This window comes from Grampus griseus (assembly GCF_964374135.1).
Source record: "Grampus griseus genome assembly, chromosome: 17".
Lineage (NCBI taxonomy): Eukaryota > Metazoa > Chordata > Mammalia > Artiodactyla > Delphinidae > Grampus > Grampus griseus.
This window is the reverse complement of record NC_139011.1, coordinates 3,013,932-3,036,923: the sequence shown is the minus strand read 5'-3', so window position 1 is coordinate 3,036,923 and position 22,992 is coordinate 3,013,932. Positions and strand designations below refer to the sequence as shown.

The 22,992-nt window shown below is 52.9% G+C and overlaps 1 protein-coding gene across 2 annotated transcripts in view; it reads right to left on the bottom strand.

Annotated features, from left to right (window-relative positions):
* AGO2 (argonaute RISC catalytic component 2) overlaps positions 1-22,992 on the bottom strand; it is a 108,421-nt gene that overhangs the window by 30,480 nt on the left and 54,949 nt on the right. For both annotated transcript variants that reach the window (XM_082674486.1, XM_082674487.1), the window contains exons 3-10: positions 15,507-15,627; positions 7,768-7,949; positions 6,012-6,148; positions 5,400-5,534; positions 4,559-4,646; positions 3,081-3,228; positions 2,159-2,278; positions 1,886-2,008 (exon numbers count right to left, since the gene is read on the bottom strand). In XM_082674486.1, coding sequence (XP_082530612.1) covers positions 1,886-2,008; positions 2,159-2,278; positions 3,081-3,228; positions 4,559-4,646; positions 5,400-5,534; positions 6,012-6,148; positions 7,768-7,949; positions 15,507-15,627 — 1,054 coding nt within the window. The remainder of the gene's footprint in view (positions 1-1,885; positions 2,009-2,158; positions 2,279-3,080; positions 3,229-4,558; positions 4,647-5,399; positions 5,535-6,011; positions 6,149-7,767; positions 7,950-15,506; positions 15,628-22,992) is intronic.

Below are 22,992 nucleotides of genomic sequence, written 5' to 3'. Positions count from 1 at the left end.
GCTCAGAAGGCACCCTGCAGAGAACGGGGAGCAGCCCCCATGCCCACTGGCTAGGGTGGGGCTCCCCCCACAAAGGAATACCATGCAACGGTCAAAAACGACAAGCCAGAGGTCACACACATTCCAAGATCTCCATGGGATCGAAGAGAAAATATTAAGTAAAAAAAGGCAAGGCACAAACGTGTACTTAATATGCAGCTATCTGCACAAGAAGGGGTGAAAAAAATATGTGAATAATCCCTGGAGCGATTTTACAAGGAGAATTGCCTCCTGGGAAAGTAACCAGGATCTGGGGAGAAAGAGATTTTTCTCCCTATAATTCTTTGTATCTTTTGAACTTTGAAACGCTTAAAAAAATAGAACTTATATTTTAAAATAAGAAAGGAAAAAGTCCTGCAAACAAAACTGAAGGGGGGCTTCCCTGGTGGCGCAGTGGTTGAGAGTCCGCCTGCTGATGCAGGGGACACGGGTTCGTGCCCCGGTCCGGGAAGATCCCACATGCCGCGGAGCGGCTGGGCCCGTGAGCCATGGCCGCTGAGCCTGCGCGTCTGGAGCCTGTGCTCCGCAACGGGAGAGGCCACAACAGTGAGAGGCCCGCGTACCGCAAAAAAAAAGAAAAAAAAACTGAAGGGACTTCCCTGGTGGTGCAGTGGTTAAGAATCCTCCTGCCAATGCAGGGGACACGGGTTCGAGCCCCGGTCCGGGAAGATCCCACATGCCGCAGAGCAACTAAGCCCGTGCGCCACGACTACTGAGCCTGCGCTCTAGAGCCCGCGAGCCACCACTACTGAAGCCTGCATGCTCTAGGGCCTGCATGCCGCAACTACTGAGCCCGCATGCTGCAACTACTGAAGCCCATGTGCCTAGAGCCCGTGCTCTGCAACAAGAGAAGCCACCGCAATGAGAAGCCTGTGCACCGCAATGAAGAGTACCCTCCACTCGCCGCAACTAGAGAAAGCCCGCGCGCAGCAACGAAGAGCCAACGCAGCCGAAAAAACAAAACAAAAAAACAAAACTAAAGCTTGCCAGAGGCGCTGAGGACTGGAGTCCCACCCCATCAGGTAAAAAGGTGTCAAGTCATGTAGAACACAGGCTCCCACAGGTGCTCACTGACCCACAAAAGCCATGACCTTTGTTCTCGTTCTCTCTCTCTCTCTCTCTCTCTCTCTCACTCTCTATCGTGCGCGCGCGCTCGCTCGCTCGCTCTTTTTCTTGGCTGTGCCCCGCGGCTTGTAGGACCTTAGTTCCCTGACCAGGGATTGAACCCTGGCCCCGGCAGTAAAAGCGCCAAGCCCTAACCACTGGACGGCCAGGGGATTCCCAAAGCTGTGACCCTGGAAGCTGAGCCCCACCACCTGCGCTGCAGCTACGGGGGAGGTGCCAGGAGGAAAGGAGAGAAGAACTTCTCGTGAGTTCTAAGGGGCTCAAGGGTCAGGACCGTACTGACCAGAGCCAGAGGTCAAATGGGCAAGAACCAACAGACAGAACTGTGCCCGTGACTAAACTGATGTACTTGCTCCCACATACCTCCAAAACGACAGTTAGAAAGCAGAAAAGCGGCACGAACTTCTGGAGAGCAACTCGTCACTGGCAGAGTACCCATCATACAAAGAATGATGCTTTTAAAATTTTGATGAGATAATAAAGTTTACCTTTTGAAAAGAAAAGGGGTGATTCAGAAAACTTTAAAAGGGTTAAGGAAACCAGTCCTTTACGAAGGCCCATGGCCGTTACAGGTTCACACTGGGTCAGGAAGAATCCTTTACCTTGACCATGGTCTACACCTGAGGATGTGTGCGTGTGGGTCAGGTGCTGCCGCTCCAACATCGACGTTCAGACACACACTCCCAACACCCACAAACAGCCCGCCCAGCCGTCCACCTACCCGGCCCCCGTAGAGGATGGAGGGCGGCTGGAGGACCCGCCCGGTCACGTCGGTCATCTCGTCTCTGACCATGATTCCAAACTCACGGACATACGGGTCTGTGTTAAAGCTGGCACTTCGCATCTTGAAAAGGGAAGAAGGAAAGGCACAGAGTCAGGGGTGGACTTTGCTTCCTTCCAGAAGCCCAGTCTGTCCGAAGCAGCGGGGGGCCTTGCCCTGGGCACCCTGAGCTGGCGTCCCCAGGGTGTCCCCACCCGAGGATGTGATGCTCACCAATTTGCTAATCTCTTCCTGCCGATCGGGGGCTGACCTGGCAGTCGCTCTGATCATGGTTGAGGTCTGATTGTCGGTCAGCTTTTTTATACATCTCTGTCCCGCCACTATGTTACAGACCTATGAAGAAACGCCAAGAACCGGGTGTCAGCAGCGGGCTGGGAAGCGGGCACGGGTCTGAGGCCAAGCGCGAGAGCTGGCGCCCAGCTCTGCCCGTGACACACCTGTTCCTCACGGGTGAGCTGTGAGGCGCCACACAGACGCCAGTGTGGAGGCTGTTCCTGAGACCCACTAGGAACCGCACACGGGCGGAGGCCCTCCGGCCCAAGGCAGAAACCACCCGAGGAGACCCAGCACAACAGAAGCGCGAGCCGGGAACCGCGCCGCTGAAAGCAGCACCACCCAGCAGCGGGCTGGGGTTGGCCTGTGTCCTCACCCTGGGTTGTGCGGACCCCCGTCCTCAGACACGGGGCTGTAGTACAGAGCTGCGGGGGATGGGAAGGAAGTCTGCCTCCTGCACCCAGCACAGGCAAAACCAAACCGAGGGCCAGGTGTTCCAGTAACTGGACAAATACCGAGAATTTAAAACACTACCAGAAAAGACTTAAAAACTTGTGTCCTAGTTTCAGCATTTGATCTTTTCCCAGGCAAGGATTTTTCAAACCAGAAGTGATTCCTGAGCACGTTTTGCTGGGTGCCAGGGGCCTGCTGGGCACACACGTATGGTCTCGACCTTCACACGAATTCTGTAAGTTACCAAACCCATCTTATTAGTGCAGAAACTGAGGCTGGACCACATCTGTTAACCTGTCCCAGGTCCCCCAGTGGCAGGAATAACAAGGTTTGGGCCGGGGGTGCCAGTGGGACCCCTGCCCCGGAAGTTCTCCTCCCAGCCCACAGAGATGGAGGGAGGGGGACTTGCCTCTAGGGGAAGGTAGGTGTGTTTCTGCTCCTGTCCGACTTGTAAACATGGGAGGTGAGGGTAGCGCAGAACCAGCTTGTGCCTATCCTTAAAGTACTGGGCCACCGTGCACTCCACCGTCTGCCCGCTCTCCTGCTGCAGCGGGAACCTGGGGAAGAAAGAGGCGGCTCAGCCCCGGAGCTTCCCAGGCCCCCAGGGGATGGGTGACCAAGACCCACGTGCCCGCTCACACAGGGATGCTTTTGTGGGTCTGCCTTCTTAGGGCTGAAGAAGGTGGAGGGTGATTCAAAGCACCTCCCTGGGGGTCAAAACCAAATCATGCCCTCTGGCTTATCTGAACATTCCCAAGTCCCTAAACTTTCGTTTTATCTCTGGAGTCGGGAAGTGAAAAGCACCCGCACAATATGCAATATGCAATACATATTACAATATGCAATAATCACAAACGACACATACACCTGGAGTACACGGAAAGGACTCAGGACAAACGACACATACATCTGGAGTACACGGAAAGGACTCAGGGCAAACGAAGACAAATCCAGAAAGAACAGCCTGAGCACGTTCCAGCTGACCTCGCACTGACTCTGAAAGTCGGTTACCGGCTGAGCGCTCCAAGTGTCCGCCCCAGAAAACCTGAGGCCTTCCAGAACAGGACAGTGAAAGGGACAAGCTGGGGCTGCTCAGGCCTCCGCAGCCATGTGGGTGGTGGGCTGAGGCAGGAGAGGCCCACTTGCAGGGGCGGGAGAGCACAGTGGCATCCTGCACTCATGGGGGGAGCAGCCCCCATGCAGGATGGGGCCGAGGGCGCTGGGCACAGGGGTAGGGGACCTCTGCCGACTCCTTCGCTCTGCCCGGTGGGAGGAGGTCATGGGGACAAAGACACAGGCTCATCTTGCCCCCCCACTGCTGCACAGGACCCTGGGCGTCTTGGTATAACCAGTACCCAGAGACACACCAGGCACTTCCCACGGAGCGACCGCGAGAGAAACTAACGAGTCCTCACTGGACCCAGGAGGCCTCAAGGTGGGGTGAGGGGGCCACACAACCTCAGACAGCACTGCATCCGTGCACCAGGACGCTTACTACACGGACCTGGACCCCAGGCTGTCTGTGAAGTGACGGGAGCTCAAGACAGAGGCCGCAGCATTGGCCTGGGCCGGGCCACGCTTGTGGATCCAGGCAGCGCCAACCGATCCCCACTCCCTCCCTGGACCCCACTCAGTACGGAGGACTGGAAAATGAACCAGAAAGACCTTCCCTCGCCCGTCATATTCAAGAAGGAAAACTGACGGTGAGCCCCTCCCCCCGCCCCATACAGGGGGAATTTCATTATTTTATTTCACAAGGTGAAGTGTGCTTTCGGAATTTTATAACTAGAATGAAAATCCTCTGCAGAAGTGATTGCTGCAGAGTTTGGACATCTGAGTGACAGTGAAGGTCAGAGCTGGTAAGCGTTTGACAGGGAGGCCGTTTACGTTTGGTGGCTGGCGGGCCGCCGGGTCACGTTGCAGACGCGGTACTTCCTCTTCATCTGCCCGCAGTGCGTTATCTCCACCTTTAGACCTGAGAACACACAGCAGCTGGGTTTCAGCATCAAGACTCGCCCGGGCCTGCAGCGCACACCCCACTGTCAGCCCATCAGCTTTCAGGGGAACCTCACCCACAGACCCACGGCGAGGGCCTTCTGGGTGACCCTCGCGCTGGGCCATCTCACCCCCAGGGACGCCCCCTGCCCCAGGGATGCCCGGGCCAGAGGCAGGGTGTGTCCTCAAAGACGAGGGGCGACGTGGGCTCGGCTGAGGGCGGGGCGTCAGCCGACACGGCCTTCTGTGCTTCCTTCGGGGTTATTTTTAGCAATGAGCACTGCTGCCGGCCTTTGAACACCCCCAGGAAGGACAGGTGCAGAGGGGCCGAGCCTACAGGGCCTGCCAGCTCTCCGACGACGGGCAGAAGGACACAGCCAGGTCACTGAACCCTGGGCTGAGTTTTCTTGAGTGGAACCCAGGCTCGGTTAAATGACAAGGAATCAACGTTCCGGAACGTCCCAAGAAAACTGATTACACTTGTGCTGCAGCTGCCTGGCCCTCATATCTGCACTCGGACACTGCCGGGCCACCCCACGCAGAAAGTCATCATTTAGAAATCGTTCCTGCTCTGGGAAGCGGGCGTCCTTGTCCTGCGCTGATGTGTCTCTGAGGGCTGGCTCCTCCGCCGCCCCCTGCCCCTTCCCCTCGGAAACACGAATGAACAAGAACTTGGGAAACTCAGGGCCATGCAGGTCGCGTCCCTCATCCACCGCGGCGGGCAGCTAGTTACCTTTGATTTCTTTGGTAAACTTGACCCTTTGGGAATCTGTCAGAGGTTTTTGTTGTTCTTCAATACTTTTAAAATCCAAAACTTCACACACAAACTCGATTACTGGCTGTGCCTTATAAAATGCTGTTGCCGAGACTACAGGCGGGAAGAGAAGAGACAAAAGCCGAGACGTGACCGGGCCTGCCTGGCCAGGCCACCCCCGCAGCCGGCCGGCTCCCCCTGCTGCCCCTGCTTGTGGACTCCGAGGGGCAGTGGAGGGGTTGGCAGAGGCTGAAGTCACCCTCTGAGGAAAATGCCGCGGTGTAAAAACAAAACCCATCAGCCGGTGATAACCGCAGGCCTGGGTTTTCTGGCACTTTCTGACCCCCTTCTGGTCTCGGGCTCCCTGAAGTTTACTGTTCCCACGTGGGGTCCAACACAGAGGGGCAGCCGGGAACCCCCTCTCGGCCTCCTGAGCCACAGGCTGTGTCTGTGGAGGGGGCCCCGCGGAGGCTCTGACGGTCAAGCGTGAGCGCCACTACCTCCGTGCACGAGCAGTGCGGCGCGCCGGGCGCGTGTGGAGGGGCCTCGCAGCCCCCCTCACCCCCCGATGGTGGCCGGGGCTCTGCTTACCGTCGATATTCAGCATCATCTTCCAAAGAGAAGGCCGGACAGACTGATGGAAGCCAAACCACACCTCTCGTCCCCCGCCCAGCGGGTTGGAGCAGCCCTCGGACGCCGTGAAGAAGGAGCGGCCCACGGGGGTGTACCTGGAACGGGAGCCTTGTCTAGGTAGGCCGGCGGGCACACACCCCGCAGACGCGCAAGCCGTCCGCCTGTGTCCACGGCCAACACGCGGGGCACACGCAGGAGAACTTCCTCCCGCGAGCCGAGGACACAGGGGTCTGGTTACACCTCGTGTTCCCCACGCGATCCTCCCACCGCGATGCCTCGCCCGCAGCCCTCGGGTCTGCCCACAGCACTTCACCTCCTTCTAGGATGGGGCGGGCAGGGGTGCAGGTGCAGGCGACCACAGTCAGCCAGCCAGACCGGTCCCGCCCGGGCCTCGGGGCGTCTGGCACGGAGGGCCGAGGACCTCGCGGAGACCAAGCACCCAGGCCCCGTTCCCTTTCCACCCGGCTCCTCTATGGGGGGGGGGGAGCGGGAGCTGCAGAGCTCGGACCTCGTCTCGGGGGACAGTGAGGTCCACGTGAGGGAACACCCATGCCCTCCCAGGGGGAGTGACTGAAGGTGCTCAGAGACGGAGGCCACCGCACTCTCCAGGGCAGCGGCCGCAGCATCACCGAGGGTGCCCGAGGGAAGACCCTGTCGCCTACAGGCCGAGCCGCCAACCAGGACACACACACTCTGCTTCCCCCAGCCTTTCTCTATTTCCCCCAAATGAAAGACTTTCCTCCTGATTATAAAAGTAACATGGTGATTAATGCAAAGGAATTCAGAAAAAAAAAATCATAGTAATTCCTGCCACTCTTTTAAGAAATGGATTCAACATTTTGGCAACAACCCTTAAGAGCTGGGGTCTTTTGCACCCACCCGCCTTCCTCACATCAACAGTTCCAAGCAGTGACAGACTACATGCAGGGGCCCGGGGACCCTGCCAGGAGTGACAGCCTGCCCTGTGTTTCGAGAACACCAGGGTCCCCTTTAAATCTAACACGGCCCTTCAAGGAGATTCCTCTTACACTTAAAACACCCTCCCCTCAAACCTTAGAGTTCTGGTTGGTATTGGGAGAGTTCAGTACGGAGGTTCGTTCCAGTTTCAGGTTCTCCTCCTCTCACTTAATCGTTCAGAGTTCCTGAGGCCCTACTGTGCACGCCACCCAGGGAAGGAAGAGGCGTCCCACACTGGAAACCCGAGCGGTGGGTGTGGCTCGCACACAGCTGTCACATGGGGAGCTGGTGTGGCCCTGCGCCTTCATCTGGTCAATCACGAGCCACCAAAGTGTCCTCCTACCCTCTGCCTCAACAAGTTCAAGTGTGGTGATCAGTGAAAGGAATCCCACAGAATAAAGCCGAGGTGTGTGGGCGTGGGCGCTCCCGCGGTCCCGAGAGGCCCCCCCTCGAGGCGGAGGCCAGGCAAGCACAGAGGCTGGAACAGGGCTCCTGAGCGCGAGGGCGACGGAGAAGCAGGACCGAGCCCGCACGCCGGGTGGAGCGACCGCTGCACCGAGAGACAGGCAGGACCTCTGTGTGCTTGGCTGCGCGCTCCGGCCATTTCTTTTTACGTGACAGTTTTTCCCGAGCTGGCGTTGCTACTGCTTTCATCGTATAAACCCCTACGGCCGTCCCCACCCTGTCCCCGAGAACCGGCACCTGCTCAGACAGAGGATTCAGGCTTCTCGGTTCCCACCTCATGGACGGTCCTCACCTCATGGACGGCAGATGCCTCATAACCACGTCGAGGGCTTGGATCGTCTCGAAGGGGACGCTGGGCAGCCGCCCCGAAAGTGCATCGTGTAATGCCTGTAAGCTGACGCAGGACACCCACTTGATGGACACCTTGAAGATGCGGTCCTTCCCTTCTCCCGGCAACGTGACCTCCAGCTCCACCTGGGAGGGGATCCAGAGCACACAGTTACTCACGCTTCCCTCTGAAGAAGCTACAGGGAGGTCAAGGGTGGTGGGTCAGCTTCCAGAGCCCCGAGGTTAGGGGAATTCAGCCGCTCCTTCATCCAAGCCCAGCAGAGGGCACGCTCAGCCCCTCCTCCAGCAGCCAGTGACTGAAGCGCAACGGGAGTCCCTCCCGCCACGGGTGTCTAGTGCTTCCCTAGCCCGCTCCTGCACACGGTGGCAGCCGGGCGAAGGCGTCCTGAAGCCGCACGGCAGCTGCTCAGCTGGGGTCTGGGTCGGCCTCTCTGAGGAGGGCACCCCAGGAAGAGGAAAGCAGGGCACAGGCACAAGCCTAGGCTGCTCCTGGGACAGAGGAAGGGGGCGTGGGCAGCTCACTGGGGGTCCTGGGGAGTTACTCTTTCTCCAGTGGGACTGAGAAAACCGCAGTGGCTCTGGGGGTTCCTGTTTTCTGGGTCCCTTAAGAGTCCATAAGCTAGTTTTGCAGTGAATAAATCATGAAGAAAAGCCTTCTCAGAACAGACATGAGGTGAAACGGAACAAAACGCTACAACAGCCTAGACGGGCGTGCGTCCCCCAATTCCCTCGACGCTACAACAGCCTAGACGGGCGTGCGTCCCCCAATTCCCTCGACGCTACAACAGCCTAGACGGGCGTGCGTCCCCCAATTCCCTCGACGCTACAACAGCCTAGACGGGCGTGCGTCCCCCAATTCCCTCGACGTTACAACAGCCTAGACGGGCGTGCGTCTCCCAATTCCCTCGACGTTACAATAAAACGTGGGCAGATCACAGGCACTGAATGAAGCGTGTGGGCAGTGGGGACAAGCCAGGCTCTTCCCCAGGCAAACAAGCCCTGATGCTGTTCCAAGGGCTGTCTATGCCCATCTGTGCAACAGGAAAGTGCTGCGGTACCAGCATCGCCAGGTACAAGATGGCGGAGAAAGTACCTTCAGCTACCACAAGACCAATCAGAATTCCCTGGGAAGAAATTAAAATTCTCAGCAAGACCTCAGAATATTTACACAGTAGCACTCAGTGTTTATAACAGCCCTTTCCAACAGAACTTTCTGTGGTAATGGAAACAGTCTTTTCTTGAGCTGACCAGGACAGAAGCCACGGGCCACTTGTGACCACTGAGCACTTGAAACGTGGCTGGTGGGAGTTGCAGAACTAAACTTTTAGCTTCATTAACTTCTAGTAGATTTGAGTGCACAAAGCCGCGTGCAGCCAGTGGCGGGTGTTCAGGACAATGGTCCAAGGTGCGCCCTCTGGAGCCAACCCTCGATGAACAGCAAATCCACTTCTCTCCCCACCTCCCAGTATGTCCTTCGCCCCTCACCACGCCCACCCACCCTGCTCCACGCGATGCCCAGACACACCTCTACCCAGTGCCTTCACTCCACCACTGAAACGGTAACTTATTATTTGGCGACTGACTAATGCACCCTGAGCATCACACACACAGCTGATGACTGAAGCAATTCTGATATTTGCTGGTAATACTTCCCTGTGTTTATGGAACATCTATCGGTAGGGCACAGACTATATACTTTATCCTTAAACACCCAAAAATCCCAGCAAGGGAGACTTGTTCACCATGCGTTATACAAAAAACACAGACCCTCAGACTGACAGTCCAGCCCAAGGCCACACAACCATGAAAGGGCAGACGTGGGACTGGGAGCCAGCTGGGCTGATGTCAAAGGCCCTTCCACTCACCACGTGATGACCCGGGGCGGGGCGGGGGCGAGAGGTCCTGGCACCAGCCTCGCTCATTCATTCACGCCCTCCTTCCCCCTCTCACCTGACAGCCTGTGCTCAGCTCCTCTGCTCACTCTGCACTCGCAGGGGCTCCCTCCCTCCTGCACTTGCCACAGCCCATCCAGACATCACCAGAGCAGCAACCAGACTGCACCAAAGCCCCCTGCACACCTGTGTCCTAGGTGTGCTCCAGCACAGGCCCACACACCAAGCCTGACGGCCCCAAAATGGAAACGGCCCGAGGTCCATCGAAGGGAGAACAGAGCAGGGAAAAAGGAACACGTTCTTCACAATGGATGGATTTCAAGCATCTAATACTGAATAAAAGCGGCAAGCCACAGGGGCACACTGCAGTATGACTCGCCTCAGGGCAAAACATGTTAAAGATGCACACACAGCTGATAAAACCAGTCAAGAAAGGGTCCATTTAACCCAGGTCATCAGGATGGTGGCCATGGGGGAGGGTGCGGGGGAGGGCTCGAGCGTGGACCAGCAGAGACCTGCTCGTGCGTCAGCAGAGGGGGTAAGCACTTCCGCCTATTCAGACGTGGTGCACCAAGGACACGGCTAACAGGTGGGTGGAGACCGCACGCTAGTTTCCTTCTCACACACCAACGTGTACAGTGGGCACTTCACGCCTACCGCACACGTCTCCACCCAGCAGCACCTGGCGCATCTAAAGAAGAATTCTGTGAACCGGAGCTAATTAGACGCTTGTCAATGTCATTCTTTAAAAATGCCTCTATAATCCAACTGAGTGGGATTCAGAGGGGCATATTTTCCTTTAGCAAAAGGTACTCCTATTTTTATTTTATTTATTTTAAAACACCCTTTCTTTCTTTATTTATTTCTGTAATTTATTTATTTTTGGCTGCGTTGGGTCTTCGTTGCTGTGTGCGGGCTTTCTCTAGTTGTGGCGAGCAGGGGCTACTCTTCGTTGCGGTGCGCGGGCCTCTCATTGTGGTGGCTTCTCTTGTTGTGGAGCATGGGCTCTAGGCGCGCGGGCTTCAGTAGTTGTGGCACGTGGGCTCAGTAGTCGTGGCTCGCGGGCTCTAGAGCACAGGCTAAGTAGTTGTGGTGCGCAGGCTTAGTTGCTCCGTGGCACGTGGGATCTTCCTGGACCAGGGTTCGAACCCGTGTTCCCTGCATTGGCAGGTGGATTCTTAACCACTGCACCACCACGAAGTCCTCTATTTTTTTTTTTTTTTTTTTTTTTTTTGCTGTACGTGGGCCTCTCTCACTGTTGTGGCCTCTCCCGTTGTGGAGCACAGGCCCCGGACGCACAGGCTCAGCGGCCATGGCTCACGGGCCCAGCCGCTCCGCGGCATGTGGGATCTTCCCGGACCGGGGCACGAACCCATGTCCCCTGCATCGGCAGGCGGACTCTCAACCACTGCACCACCAGGGAAGCCCAAAGTCCTCTATTTTTAAACAGATTCTAGACCAGCCTCCTCTTGGCCCCCATAAAAAGGGAACAGAATAAGCTCCAGGCTCTACAACATTCTCTGTCAGTCACGTCTCAAGAGGCCAACGGGTACAGGCATCTAATATCTTAGGGATGATGGAGATTTCAACAGAAATGTCACTCCAGGGGCAGGGTGGCACCGGGCTTCAGCTGTGACACGAGCCCAAGAGCAGTCCTCATGTCCGTCTGGGCTGCCGGCCACTGGACGCGCTCCACACACCAAGACACTCCAACCTCTGAGCACCCTGTAGCTCTGGTCCCAACCACGCAGCACCCAAGGGCAGTGTGCGGGCTCCCAGCTCTGTAACCTCTGTGGCTCCCTTGGGTGCCGTCTGTAATACGGGACAGGAGGGTAGCCCACGCGCCACACAGATGTCTGTGCCAACCGAGGATGCCGGCAGCCCAGAAGCTGCGACACAGGAAGGCGACCACTGCCAGCTTTTGAATATGGACAACGTTAGCAGGGACGCCACCCCAGGCCTGGAAAACGGTGAGGCAGATGTGAGAGTCAATGTCTCCAGGCAGACCACAGCCACACACTCAGTCCCTTCTGTCTGAACGCCACCAGGGCGACAGATGAGAACTGGGACAGGAAGAGTCCCGCTTGGTGCCGCCGTGCAGCTCGGAAGCAGCACCGACAAGAGCAAGGAGAGGCGTGCGCGGCCAGGGAGCGGCAGCCACGGCGCCCAGCGGGCTTTGCTTGTCCAGATGTGGCTGCCATCCATCCCTCAGGAAGGAGTGACAGTGCTGGCAGGGCCTCGGGGTTGCCAGGCTCCATGTGCACAGGGCGCTGGGAGCGCAGGTCTTCTGTGACCGGCACAGCAACAGATCCCGTCAACGAGCAGCCCGTCCTCAGATGACCCGGGACAAAGCGTTGGGAGACGGCCGGGAATTCAGTGACGGCGGCAGGAGAACGACAGGTCCAGGGAGGGGCTGCGCGGCTGAGGAGCCGTGCTTGCCGAGCACCTCGACCCGCCAACAGGCCAAAGCTCGCTGACAGATGCCGCAGGCCCGGGCCCCCCTGGAGGCGCAGCGGCTAGGAACCCGCCTGCCAATGCAGGGGACACGGGTTCGAGCCCTGGTCCGGGAAGATCCCACATGCCGCGGAGCAGCTAAGCCCGTGCGTCACAACTACTGAGCCTGTGCTCTAGAGCCCGCCAGCCACAACTACTGAAACCCACGTGCCTACAGCCCGTGCTCCGCAATAAGAGAAGCCACCGCAATGAGAAGCCTGCGCACCAGGACGAAGAGTTAGCCCCGCTTGCCGTGGCTAGAGAAAGCCCGTGCGCAGCAACGAAGACCCAATGCAGCCATAAACAAATAAATAAATAAAATTTATTAAAAAAAAAAACTGCCACAGGTTCACTGGAGGGACCCTCAGTCCGAAGGCAGCAGGACTGCCTGAGGGGCAAACGAGGCCGGGCAGACCCTCCACCTGTGGGCTCGCCAAGGAGGCCCCAAGGACGGCTCCCTGGCCCCCACCGCCTCTGCCCTCCCCTCCTGCCCCTCCTCAGACCTGCGACCCTCCAAGTGCAGAGGCCTCACCACCCTGCTCAGACTCTCCAGCCCGTCACCCCAGGTCAGCAGTGGCCAGCGGGGCACAGGCAGCCCGGCTCGCGGTCCGGGGCGAGGTGCAGGGGGAGAAGGGGCGCCTTCAGTGGACTCTGAAGGCTGGAACGCCTTCCACGCAGGGTCTGCTACCCATCCGAGTTCGTGCCTGGCCTCACGGGGCGCTTCCTTCTCAGGAGACGCTCACACCTTCCCTGAATAAACGCATAGAGGCTGTAGGTCCAGGAAGCTGCAGACCTGCTGGGGGAGGGCTGGACCCAGCAACAAGGCCAACAAATGACACACATTCCCCTTTGCAACTCATGTCATGCTCCTGCTGCAGAGGGTCCAGAAGTGAAACCCCAGACCGTGAACGGCCCTCACAGACTCCTCGGTCTCCGCGTGGGGAGGGAAGGGCTGGCCTGGTGCACCGGGTCTTCCAGACACGACAGGGCTGGGATCAAGGGGCGCGCGCGTGTGCGCGCACGTGTGCGTGTGCGTGTGCGTGTGGCGGGGGGGGTCGCTAGTTGGAGAGAGCAGGAGTAGATCGCAAACAGCTGCCTTCCCTGAGTAAGGGCCCGGGGCCACAGTCTGTGCACAGACCTGTGCAGAGCCACCTGCGGCCCCCGGGCAGCCGCTAGCAGACACAGGGTTTCCGGGACATTAAAGGATGTCTTCTCTTACTACAAAAGTGCCCATGACACAAAGAAAAGTACTGTATAGAAAAGAGAGCAAACGTAAAATGAAAAAAAAAAAAAAAAGGATGACACTTTGCTCCAAGATGTGAACATACGGAAATAGAAAAGGTTAACATCTTACATTAGCTCTCAAACGGAAGAGATTAATTTCTGCATCTCACGAATATTTGACAGAACCTTAAAGACAACTGGAAGGAGGGGTCTGGAATCTGGAGACCCACGCTAACCAAACGCTGTGGCCTTGGCTAGGTCCTCTCAGCTCACCTGAAAAAAGGATGAGGATGGGTGGGACTCAATTTAAGAGACACTGATGCCCACTGAGTCTTGGCAATACGTACGAAGGGCTGCTGTGGGCATCAGGGCGTCCACACGGACATGGGTCAAGACGATAGATGCGAACCCTTGGACCAGCAACAGCACCTATTAGCATCTGCTAAGTGTGGACTGTGTCCCAGGTGTTCTACGGGCATCACCAGGAGAGTGGCTTAGAGATGCAGACACCCCAGACCCTGAACCAGAACCAGCACTTAGCAGAGGCCCCAGGGCTGCAGGAGGCACACAGAAGGTGGAGAAGCTTTTCTTGGGGTGCGTTCACCCATTCAGTTGTCACAAGGCCCCTGGGAGGTAGCGTCTATACCATCTCCCCATTTTATAGGGGTGGCAGGTGAGCAGCTTACCCAAGGTCCCACCACGAGTTAAGGGCGAAGCCAGGCCTCGGATCAGACTTATTATTACCCCAGAACCCGTGTTAACGTCCACAACGATGTGTCTCAAATTTGAACACCATACATCCTCCCCACCCCTTCTGAAAGAAAAATACTCCTTAGCCCCTCCTAGTATCTAATTATAAATATGTACAGACAAAACTGTGAATAAACTCCTTATGCTTTTCTTTCTTATAGAACTTTAAACAAAAACAAATGTGCAAATTAAACACAAAACTCTATAACTCATACATTTCAAATGGAGAGCATGTTAATTAGCAAGGGGTGACTGCTCAGCTGACAGGCACTGGGTCCTGGGGCTCCTCCAAATTCAAACCCTGTCAATCCCCACCCCCCCCCCAGCAGCCAGGCAGGGCTGGGCCGAGCACCACTGTTATCTCCTAGAATCACAGCAAGGCCCTGCGGGGACAGAGCCCTTATCACCACTGGCCCGCCCTTGGCCCTAACGACTCCTCCTATCTGAGCGTCACACTTCACACTTCCCAGCCAGCCCCGCTGCTGTGGCCATTCAGACGGATCGTCACTAAAATGCAAGAGCGAACACACGTCTGTGGAGAACTTGCAGGAGACCCTCTAAGCTCTGAGCTGTCTTCCCTCTCGGGGACCCTGGGGCTAAGAAGCTGATTGCGGGGGTCATTCTTGAAGGGAATCAGATTCTACAGCCTCGTTGGGATAACTGTTAAATTACGAGTCTGGGTTTTTTTTAAAGTACGGGTAAAAATGATTTCCAAGCCGTCCTTGGTCCTCCTCTCTTATAAACAAGGCCCATCATCCCAGAGCAGCCCATTGGTTGAAAGATAGGCCAAGAAGTAAGAGCTTCTGGGCAGAAATTTCACTGCTTTTTAAATAAAACCACGGTAAGGACAAAGACAACAAGGAAAGGCTTAAACCAACCGCTACTCCCAGGCTGACTAATTATGAGCATCAGTTCAGATGAATCACTGGCTACGGCTGAACGAAGGCTGTGTGTTTTACCGCCTTTGTCCCACACACACTCACCTGTGCAAACATACTTCTCCGTAGGTCTTTACAGCCCCGCCTTGTCATCCAGGCTCCTGTCTGGTGCTGGTTTGGGGCATGTGCGTGCACGTGTGTGCTTTACATTTAAAAGTTTAGTGGTTTCAAGAAGTTCTCAACGTCTTTCTCTGCACTTAGACAACTTAACCCCCCGCCACTGAAAACCACGGCACACGGAAGGCAGTTTCTGTGGATCTCACGATGAAGCACGCGACCAATTAGCGGCTCCTTCCTCCTGGGTGAAGTGGTTCAGTGTGTGACAAGAGGACAACGGACTTTACTTCTCGCACACTGCTCGATCCAACCCACCTCTGTGAGCTCACCTTATCCCTCCCAATTGGAAGGGGCATCGCTGTGTAGAGATTCTTCCTTCCATCAAACACTGGTTTCCGATCCCCAAAGATCTGTGTTTTAAAGTGCTGAACCATATGTTCCACTATTTCCCTGAAACAAGACAGAATTCGAGCAAAACATCAATAAAATCAGGGAAATGGCACACAAGGACGACATTCTTCTGACACTGGTTTTTAAGCAATTTTATAAGCCCCGTGGCTCCTTTTAAAAACGTGACTTTCAACTTCCTTGTATAAGAAATCAAACTAGAACCTTCCGTGGGTTTACGCTCACTCATTTAGTGACTCAAGCATGGGAGAAGCCCCTCCCCGCCCAGCACTGCGCACGCTGCATCCACGGAAGACTAGCAGACGGGGCTCCTGCTCCGGAAGCTGCTGGACAGGCTGCCACGTGCGACCTGCACACAGAGTGCCCCCCACCCCGCGACACCGCGGGCTGGCTCGGCCGGGGCCTCAGGCTCCTGCGGTTCGCTGTACAGCTCGCCCTGGGTACCGCTGCCCTTTCAGTCTGGGCTCCAGCACGAAGACCCTGAACGTGCAGTGGAGGTTTGCTGCTGTAAGCGACGAAGATTCTGGGGCTGTCTGCTCCTCGGGCGTGAACGGGAGCGGCAGGAACCCGGCGAGCACGAAGCAGCTGTTCTCTGTGGGGCTCCGAGGACCGAGCAGACCAGTGGCCCTACCTCGCCCCGTTTTGCCTATCTGTCCACGGCTCAGCAGAGAAACGCACCACGATGACCAGGGACAGCTCAGCTCTCCTGCGGGCCCCAAGGCCCAGGGGAGTGCCAGGCCCACCGGCCACCCTCTCCGTACTTCTGTGCTTCAAGGGAGCCCCACCCGGAACATCCCTGTCAGCGTGTCCCATGAACTCACCCGACTCTGATAAAGTACACACAGGAAAAGCTGTGGTGCCTGCCTGGTCCCCAAAGGTCCTCGTAAGGGAAACATGCAAAGGACTGGTAGCAAACAGACTGTTAGAGGCTCAAAATCTCAGTCATTACCAGGAAACAGCAGCTCATGGGATGTGGTAAAGAGGGAGATGGATTCTGACAGCAGGGAAAGGGGAGGTGGGCAGAGGACGGGGACGCACATCTGAGCTCAGCCTTGTTGCCGTAAGGGTATTTCTCTGGGACACAGCCTTGGTCATCTTTCAGGACGCAAGAACCAGAAATTCATTCCATTCTTTTCCTTGAATGAGAAAAGCAGGCCTAAGAAGGGTTTGCTTATTCAAACTGGCTTTGCCCAGCTGACTTTCAACTGTGCTAGTTGCAGGAGGTGGGTCTCCGGGAACCCAGCTAATCCTGCCCCAACACCCACCGCTTGGGGAGCCCCTGGGGCAGACGGAGCCTCTGCTTTGCTGGCTTCACCAAGAAGGCACCAACTGGGAGGTCACAGCCCTAGCAGGACAAGGACAGCCCTAGGTGCAGCTCTGACCTCCATCCCCGCCGCCCCTGACCAGTAGCCAGGGTGCAGTCTCACCTGCTGCTGCACACACTACTCTGGGCCACCCAACACAAGGTGGCCCCTTCCTCCACGCTGTCTCCAGACCACTCCCCCCCAAGCTTCAAGGACCCCATCTTCTTGGTCAAGACTTCACAGTCAACTCAAGTTCCAGATGGCTCCACTGGGGAGTCCCGCCCTCATTCAAAGAACAAATCCGCCAACTGAACTCAAATTTATCATGAACAGAATTAGGAGGGCACTCGCCCCAACTCATTTTATGAGGCTAGAAAAACTTTTATCTCAAAACGCAACAAGGTGATCGCGGGACAATCTCACTTATGAACACAGATGCAGAACAAAATAAGAGGAAGCCCCACCCTCCACTGCTCCTCTCTCCCAAGACTGGAGCAGATCAGCCAAAGCAACGTGGTCCTTCCTAAAGGGACCAGTAAAGTACATTGCAATGAGAAACGGACTTCCCCACAGTTCAGTGTGTAGGTAATAAGGGATAGGGGACAACTAGTTCCAAGTGGCATACACAACTCTTTTATTTGGGAGTTGGAAACACCATAAGAAACAAACCAACCAACTGATATACCATATTCATGGACAGGAATATTCAATTCTGCAAACAAATCCATTCCTTCAAGCCCAATGAAAACCCAGAGGGGTTAATTTTTATCTGATGGGATTTAATAAACTAATTCTAAAATGTATTTGGAAATAACGAAGGATAAAGGCTGGTAAGCACACTCTTGAAAAGGTACCTGGTGGACGTAAAAGCTACCATGACAGAGACAGTGTGGTGCTAGAGGAACAGACAAGCAGACCTCAGGAAAGCATCGAGGGCCCAGAAAAAGACCCACGGACATACAGACGTTCCATTGATGACAGAAGGAGAAGAGAGAGGACAAAGAATACTTCTCAATACCTTGTGCTGAGGCAACTAGGTATCTAGTATTCAAAGCAATAAATGGAGCCCACACGACACAAAACGTTTATCCACGCTAACACTTACTGTTCTCAGCTGAATTCAACTGTTGGCATGGTGACTCCACGTACACACCAAACTATAGGTGGGAGTCACGTCTTACCCAGGACCATCCAGCACCTGGCAGTTTGGCACACCAGGCGCTCAGTAAATATTTGTTCAAAGAAGCAGGCTGTTCAGTCATGACCTCTGGAGTTACCCTGAGGGACTACGAAGCAATCCTGCTCGGGTGACTAATGGTACACAACCCTGACCACCACATGGACTAAGAGAAAGCATCCTCATTACCCACACCATGTCCCTGTGCCTCGATGGCCCGCTTGATCACCTTGTATCATCTTTTGCAAAACATTAGTAGGGATCATTGCTTAATTTTTATAGCAACTAATTCTAAAATGTGAAGGTCCCTTCCCTCTATCAGCCCAGGCGGACTCCCAGAGGCTGGCCAGTGCCTTCCTGTCGTTCTCTCTCTGTTTTAACTGTGGTAAAATACAGATAACATAAAATTTGTCATCAGTCATTTTTACATGTACAGTTCAGGGGCATCAAGTACATCCACATTGCTGTAAAATCATTACCACCATCCATGCCCAGAACTACTACTTATTCCCCAAGAGAAGCTCCGTTCCCATTAAACAGTAACTCTCCTCACGCCCCCCCCCCACCCCTTTCTAGGCTCAAGGACTTTTTTGGACCAGATTCTCCCCAGCGACTGTTGAGAGATATCTGAGCAGAACCACCTGGGCACATGTCATTCCTCAAGTGTCTGTGTTTAGTTCTTTCTTCATATCAAGTTTGACCACTGGAAAGCAAAGTTCCTGTACTACATCAGTTTGGCTCCCTGGACACACACCTTTCCTGAACCTAATTCTCAAGCTATGATCCTGACCTCACTCAAAAGGCAACAGCCCCCAGATACCATCTGTACACATTCTAGAGACTCATTATGTGCTCAGTACCTTACAGAATGATCCACATATTAAAACGTAGAGTGAAGATGACAATGGCAAACGTGTTGGCACCTACTCTCTGCCAGGCTGCACACGGAACAACTCATTCAGTCCTCACAGTAACCTAGGAGGTCAACACCACCTCCATTTTACACACGAGGACACAGAGGCACAAGCCACACACTGCAGTGTCAGTGGCCAGATGTGAAACTGCCTCGTGGTTAACGGGACATGTCTGCTAATCCAGAGAGTCTGAAACACTCCCTGGCAGCTTGTCTGCCTTGTTACCAAAATTCTGAGAAGTTTTCTCTTTTAAAAAAATGCATTCTTGTAATTTAAAAAACCCCAACAGACAAAAGTCCAAGACCAAATGACTTCACAGATGAATTCTACCAAACATCTGAAGAAAAGTTAAACCTATTCTTTTCAAACTATTCCAGAAAACTGAAGAGGAAAGAGTGCTTTCCGAACTCATCTGATGAGGCCGGCATCACCATGATACCAAAACCAGACAAGGACATCACAAAAAACAGAAAATTACAGGCCGATATCTGATAAACATAGATGCAAAAATCCTCAACAAAATGTAAGCAAATCAAATTCAGTAATACATTAGAAAGATCATACACCATAAAGTGGGATTTGTATCAGAGATGCAAGCATGTTTCGATATCTGCAAATCAATCAATGTGATATACCACATTAATGAACTGAAGAATAAAAATCATCATTACCTCAATAAATGCAGAAAAAGCGTTTGATAAAATTCAACATCTATTTATGATTAAAAACTCTCAACAAAGTGGGTAGAGGAAACATACCTCACCATGACAAAGGCCATAATATGACAAACGGCCAACATCACACTCAATGGTGAACAGCTGAAAGCATTTCCTCTGAGAAGAGAAACAAGAAGACAAGGATGTCCACTCCTGCCACTTTGATACAACATAGTTTTGGAAGTCCCAGCCACAGCAATCAGATGAGAAAAAGAAACAAAAGGAATGCAAATTGGAAAGGAAGAAGTAAAACTGTCACTGTTTGCAGATGACATGACACTATATATAGGAAATCTTAATGACGCCACCAAAAACCTATTAGAACTAATACATGAATTAGGTAAAGGGGCAGGATACAAAATTAACATACAGAAATCTATTGCATTTCTATACACTAAAAACGAACTATCACAAAGAGAAATTAAGGAAACAATCCCATCAAAAAGAGTAAAATACCTAGGAATAAATCTTACCAAGGAGGTAAAAGACCTGTACTCAGAAAACTATAAGACACTGATGAAAGAAACTGAAGATGACACAAACAGGTGGAAAGACACATTCATGGATTGGAAGAATTAATATTGCTAAAATGACCATACTACCCAAGGCACTCTACAGATTCAGTGCAGTCCCTATCAAAACACCAATGGCATTTTTCAGAGAACTAGAATAAATAACTCTAAAATTTATATGAAAATGCAACAGGCCCCAAACAGTCGAAACAATCTTAAGAACAAAGCTGGAGGTATCATGCGCCCTGATTTCTAACTATACTACAAAGCTACAGTAATCAAAACAGTATGGCACTGGCACAGAAACAGACACACAGATCAATGGAACAGAATAGAGCCCAGAAATAAACCCAACTTACACGATCAATTAATCTATGACAAGGGAGGCAAGAATATACAGTGGGGAAAAGACAGCCTCTTCAAAAAACAATGTTAGGAAAACTGGACAGCTACATGTAAAATCATCAAACTGGACTACTTTTTTTACAAGAATACACTCAAAATGGATTAAAAACTTATATTTAAGACCTGAAACCATAAAACTCCCAGAAGAAAACATCAGCAGTATGCTCTTTGACATCATCTTAGCAGTATTTTTTTGGATCTGTCTTCTTAAGCAAGGGAAACAAAAGCAAAAATAAACAAATGGGACTACTTCCAACGAAAGAACTTTTCACAGCAAAGGAAACTATCAACAAAATGAAAAGGCCACCTACTGAATAGGAGAAGGTATTTGCAAACAATATATCTGATAAAGGGTTAACATCCAAAATATACAAAGAACTCATACAACTCAACATCAAAAAGCCAAACAACCCGATTAAAAATAGGCAGAGCACCTGAGTAGACATTTTTCCAAAGAAGATATACAGACGGCCAGACACATGAAAAGATGCTGAACATCACTAATCATAAGGGAAATGCAAAACAAAACAATGAGATATAACCTCACGCCTATCAGAATGGCTGACAACAAATAAAAAGTGTTGGCAAGGATGTGGAAAAAAAGGGAACCCTTGTGCCCTGCTGGGGGGAATGTAAATTGGTGCAGCCACTATGGAAAACAGTATGGAGGTTCCTCAAAAAGTTAAAAACTACCATACAATCTAACAATTCCACTTCTGGATATCTTTCTGAAGTAAACAAAAACACTAATTAGATACACAATATAAAAGATACGTGCACCCCTATGTTAATGGCCACATTATTTACAATAGCCAAGATATGAAAGCAAACTAAGTGTCCACTAATAGATGAATGGATAAGATGTAGTGTGTGTGCGTGTGCGTGCGTGTATGTGTGTGTGTGTGTGTATATATATACACACACACATACATACATACATGCACACACACGCACACACATACATACATACATACACTGGAGTATTACTCAACCGTAAGAATGAACAAAATCTTGCCATTTTCAACAACATGGATGGACCTAGAAGGTATTATGCTAAGTGAAAGAAGTCAGACAAATACTGTATGATTTCACTTAACAAGCGAAAAAACATAACAAAACAGAGAGACTCACAGACATAGAGAACAAACAGGTGGTTGCAGGGGGGATGAGTGAAATAGGTGAGGGAGATTAAGAGGTATACAAACTTCCAGTTATAAAATAAATAGGTCACTGAACATGTTTTAATGTATTCTTCTGGTAATTTCTAATCACACAGATTTTTTTCGTTAATACATTCTCACTGTGAATTTCCAACACGGATAGTGCTCCAAGTCCGCCTGACCTCCTCTTCATTTCAGTTCTCTTCTCAGAAGCACCCTTATTGTTTTTAAACCTATGCATTGATATAAATACACAGGTACATAAAATAAATACAGTGTATTATGTTTTAAACACACATGGCTCTGGAGCTTGCCGTTTTCCCAGGATGCGTGTTTAACACCTTTCCTCGACACTATGTACAAAGTGGCAGCAAGTCTAGAAATAGAAATGTTATCGTATCATGTACTGTAACGTGATGTTAACAAGCCACGTAGTTGTCTATGTTTCCGGACGTGGCATTCATACTGTGAAGCTCCATTCCACTGCTGTCCATCGTTTCACAGTATTCCACAGTATGTTTACTTAACCATCCTCATTGGCTGACACAGAAATGACTTCTCTTCTCTCTCGCTTTTCGCCATCACAATATTAGACATCCTTGTACATATCTCTCTTTGGGATAAACACTTAGAAGTAGAATTGGTGGGTCAAAGGTATATGGGGCATTATTTGTATTTACATGTATACACAAAACCACCTTCCGAGAAGTCTGGACCAGCGTACATCTCCCCCGGTGGACAGTGCCCATAACAGCAGGCTGCCAATGTCACAGCCGTGCTGCCCCGCCTAGCTCTTCCCAAGCACAGCGTGAGCACGCGTGCGGTGCCCTCCTAGGGCCACCTGACAGAGCGCAGGAGGAACAAGGGGGAAAGTGCAGAGAAAAGGTGAGGAGCACACCTCCTTCCTTCCGGTAGCCCATCCCGCGCTTCCGAGCACGGCACCACTACTTCTGACCCGTTGGCAAGGTTTCCTGGCGCTGGCTGTAAGGCCCGCACAGCCTAGACCAGCTCTGGGCACCGGCTGTCGTGTGTGACCAACTGCAGCCACGATGGTACTGGAGGCATCCTGAGAAGAGGGACCTTGCCTTATACTGGAACCCCTCCCACAGAAGCCACTGAGAACGGTGATCGAGACTAAGGGCACACCGGGCCGGGATTCACGACTCATCAGAACGTCCGTAGATGGCATTTTCCTCTCAGTCTTGAATGAAGCCTCAGG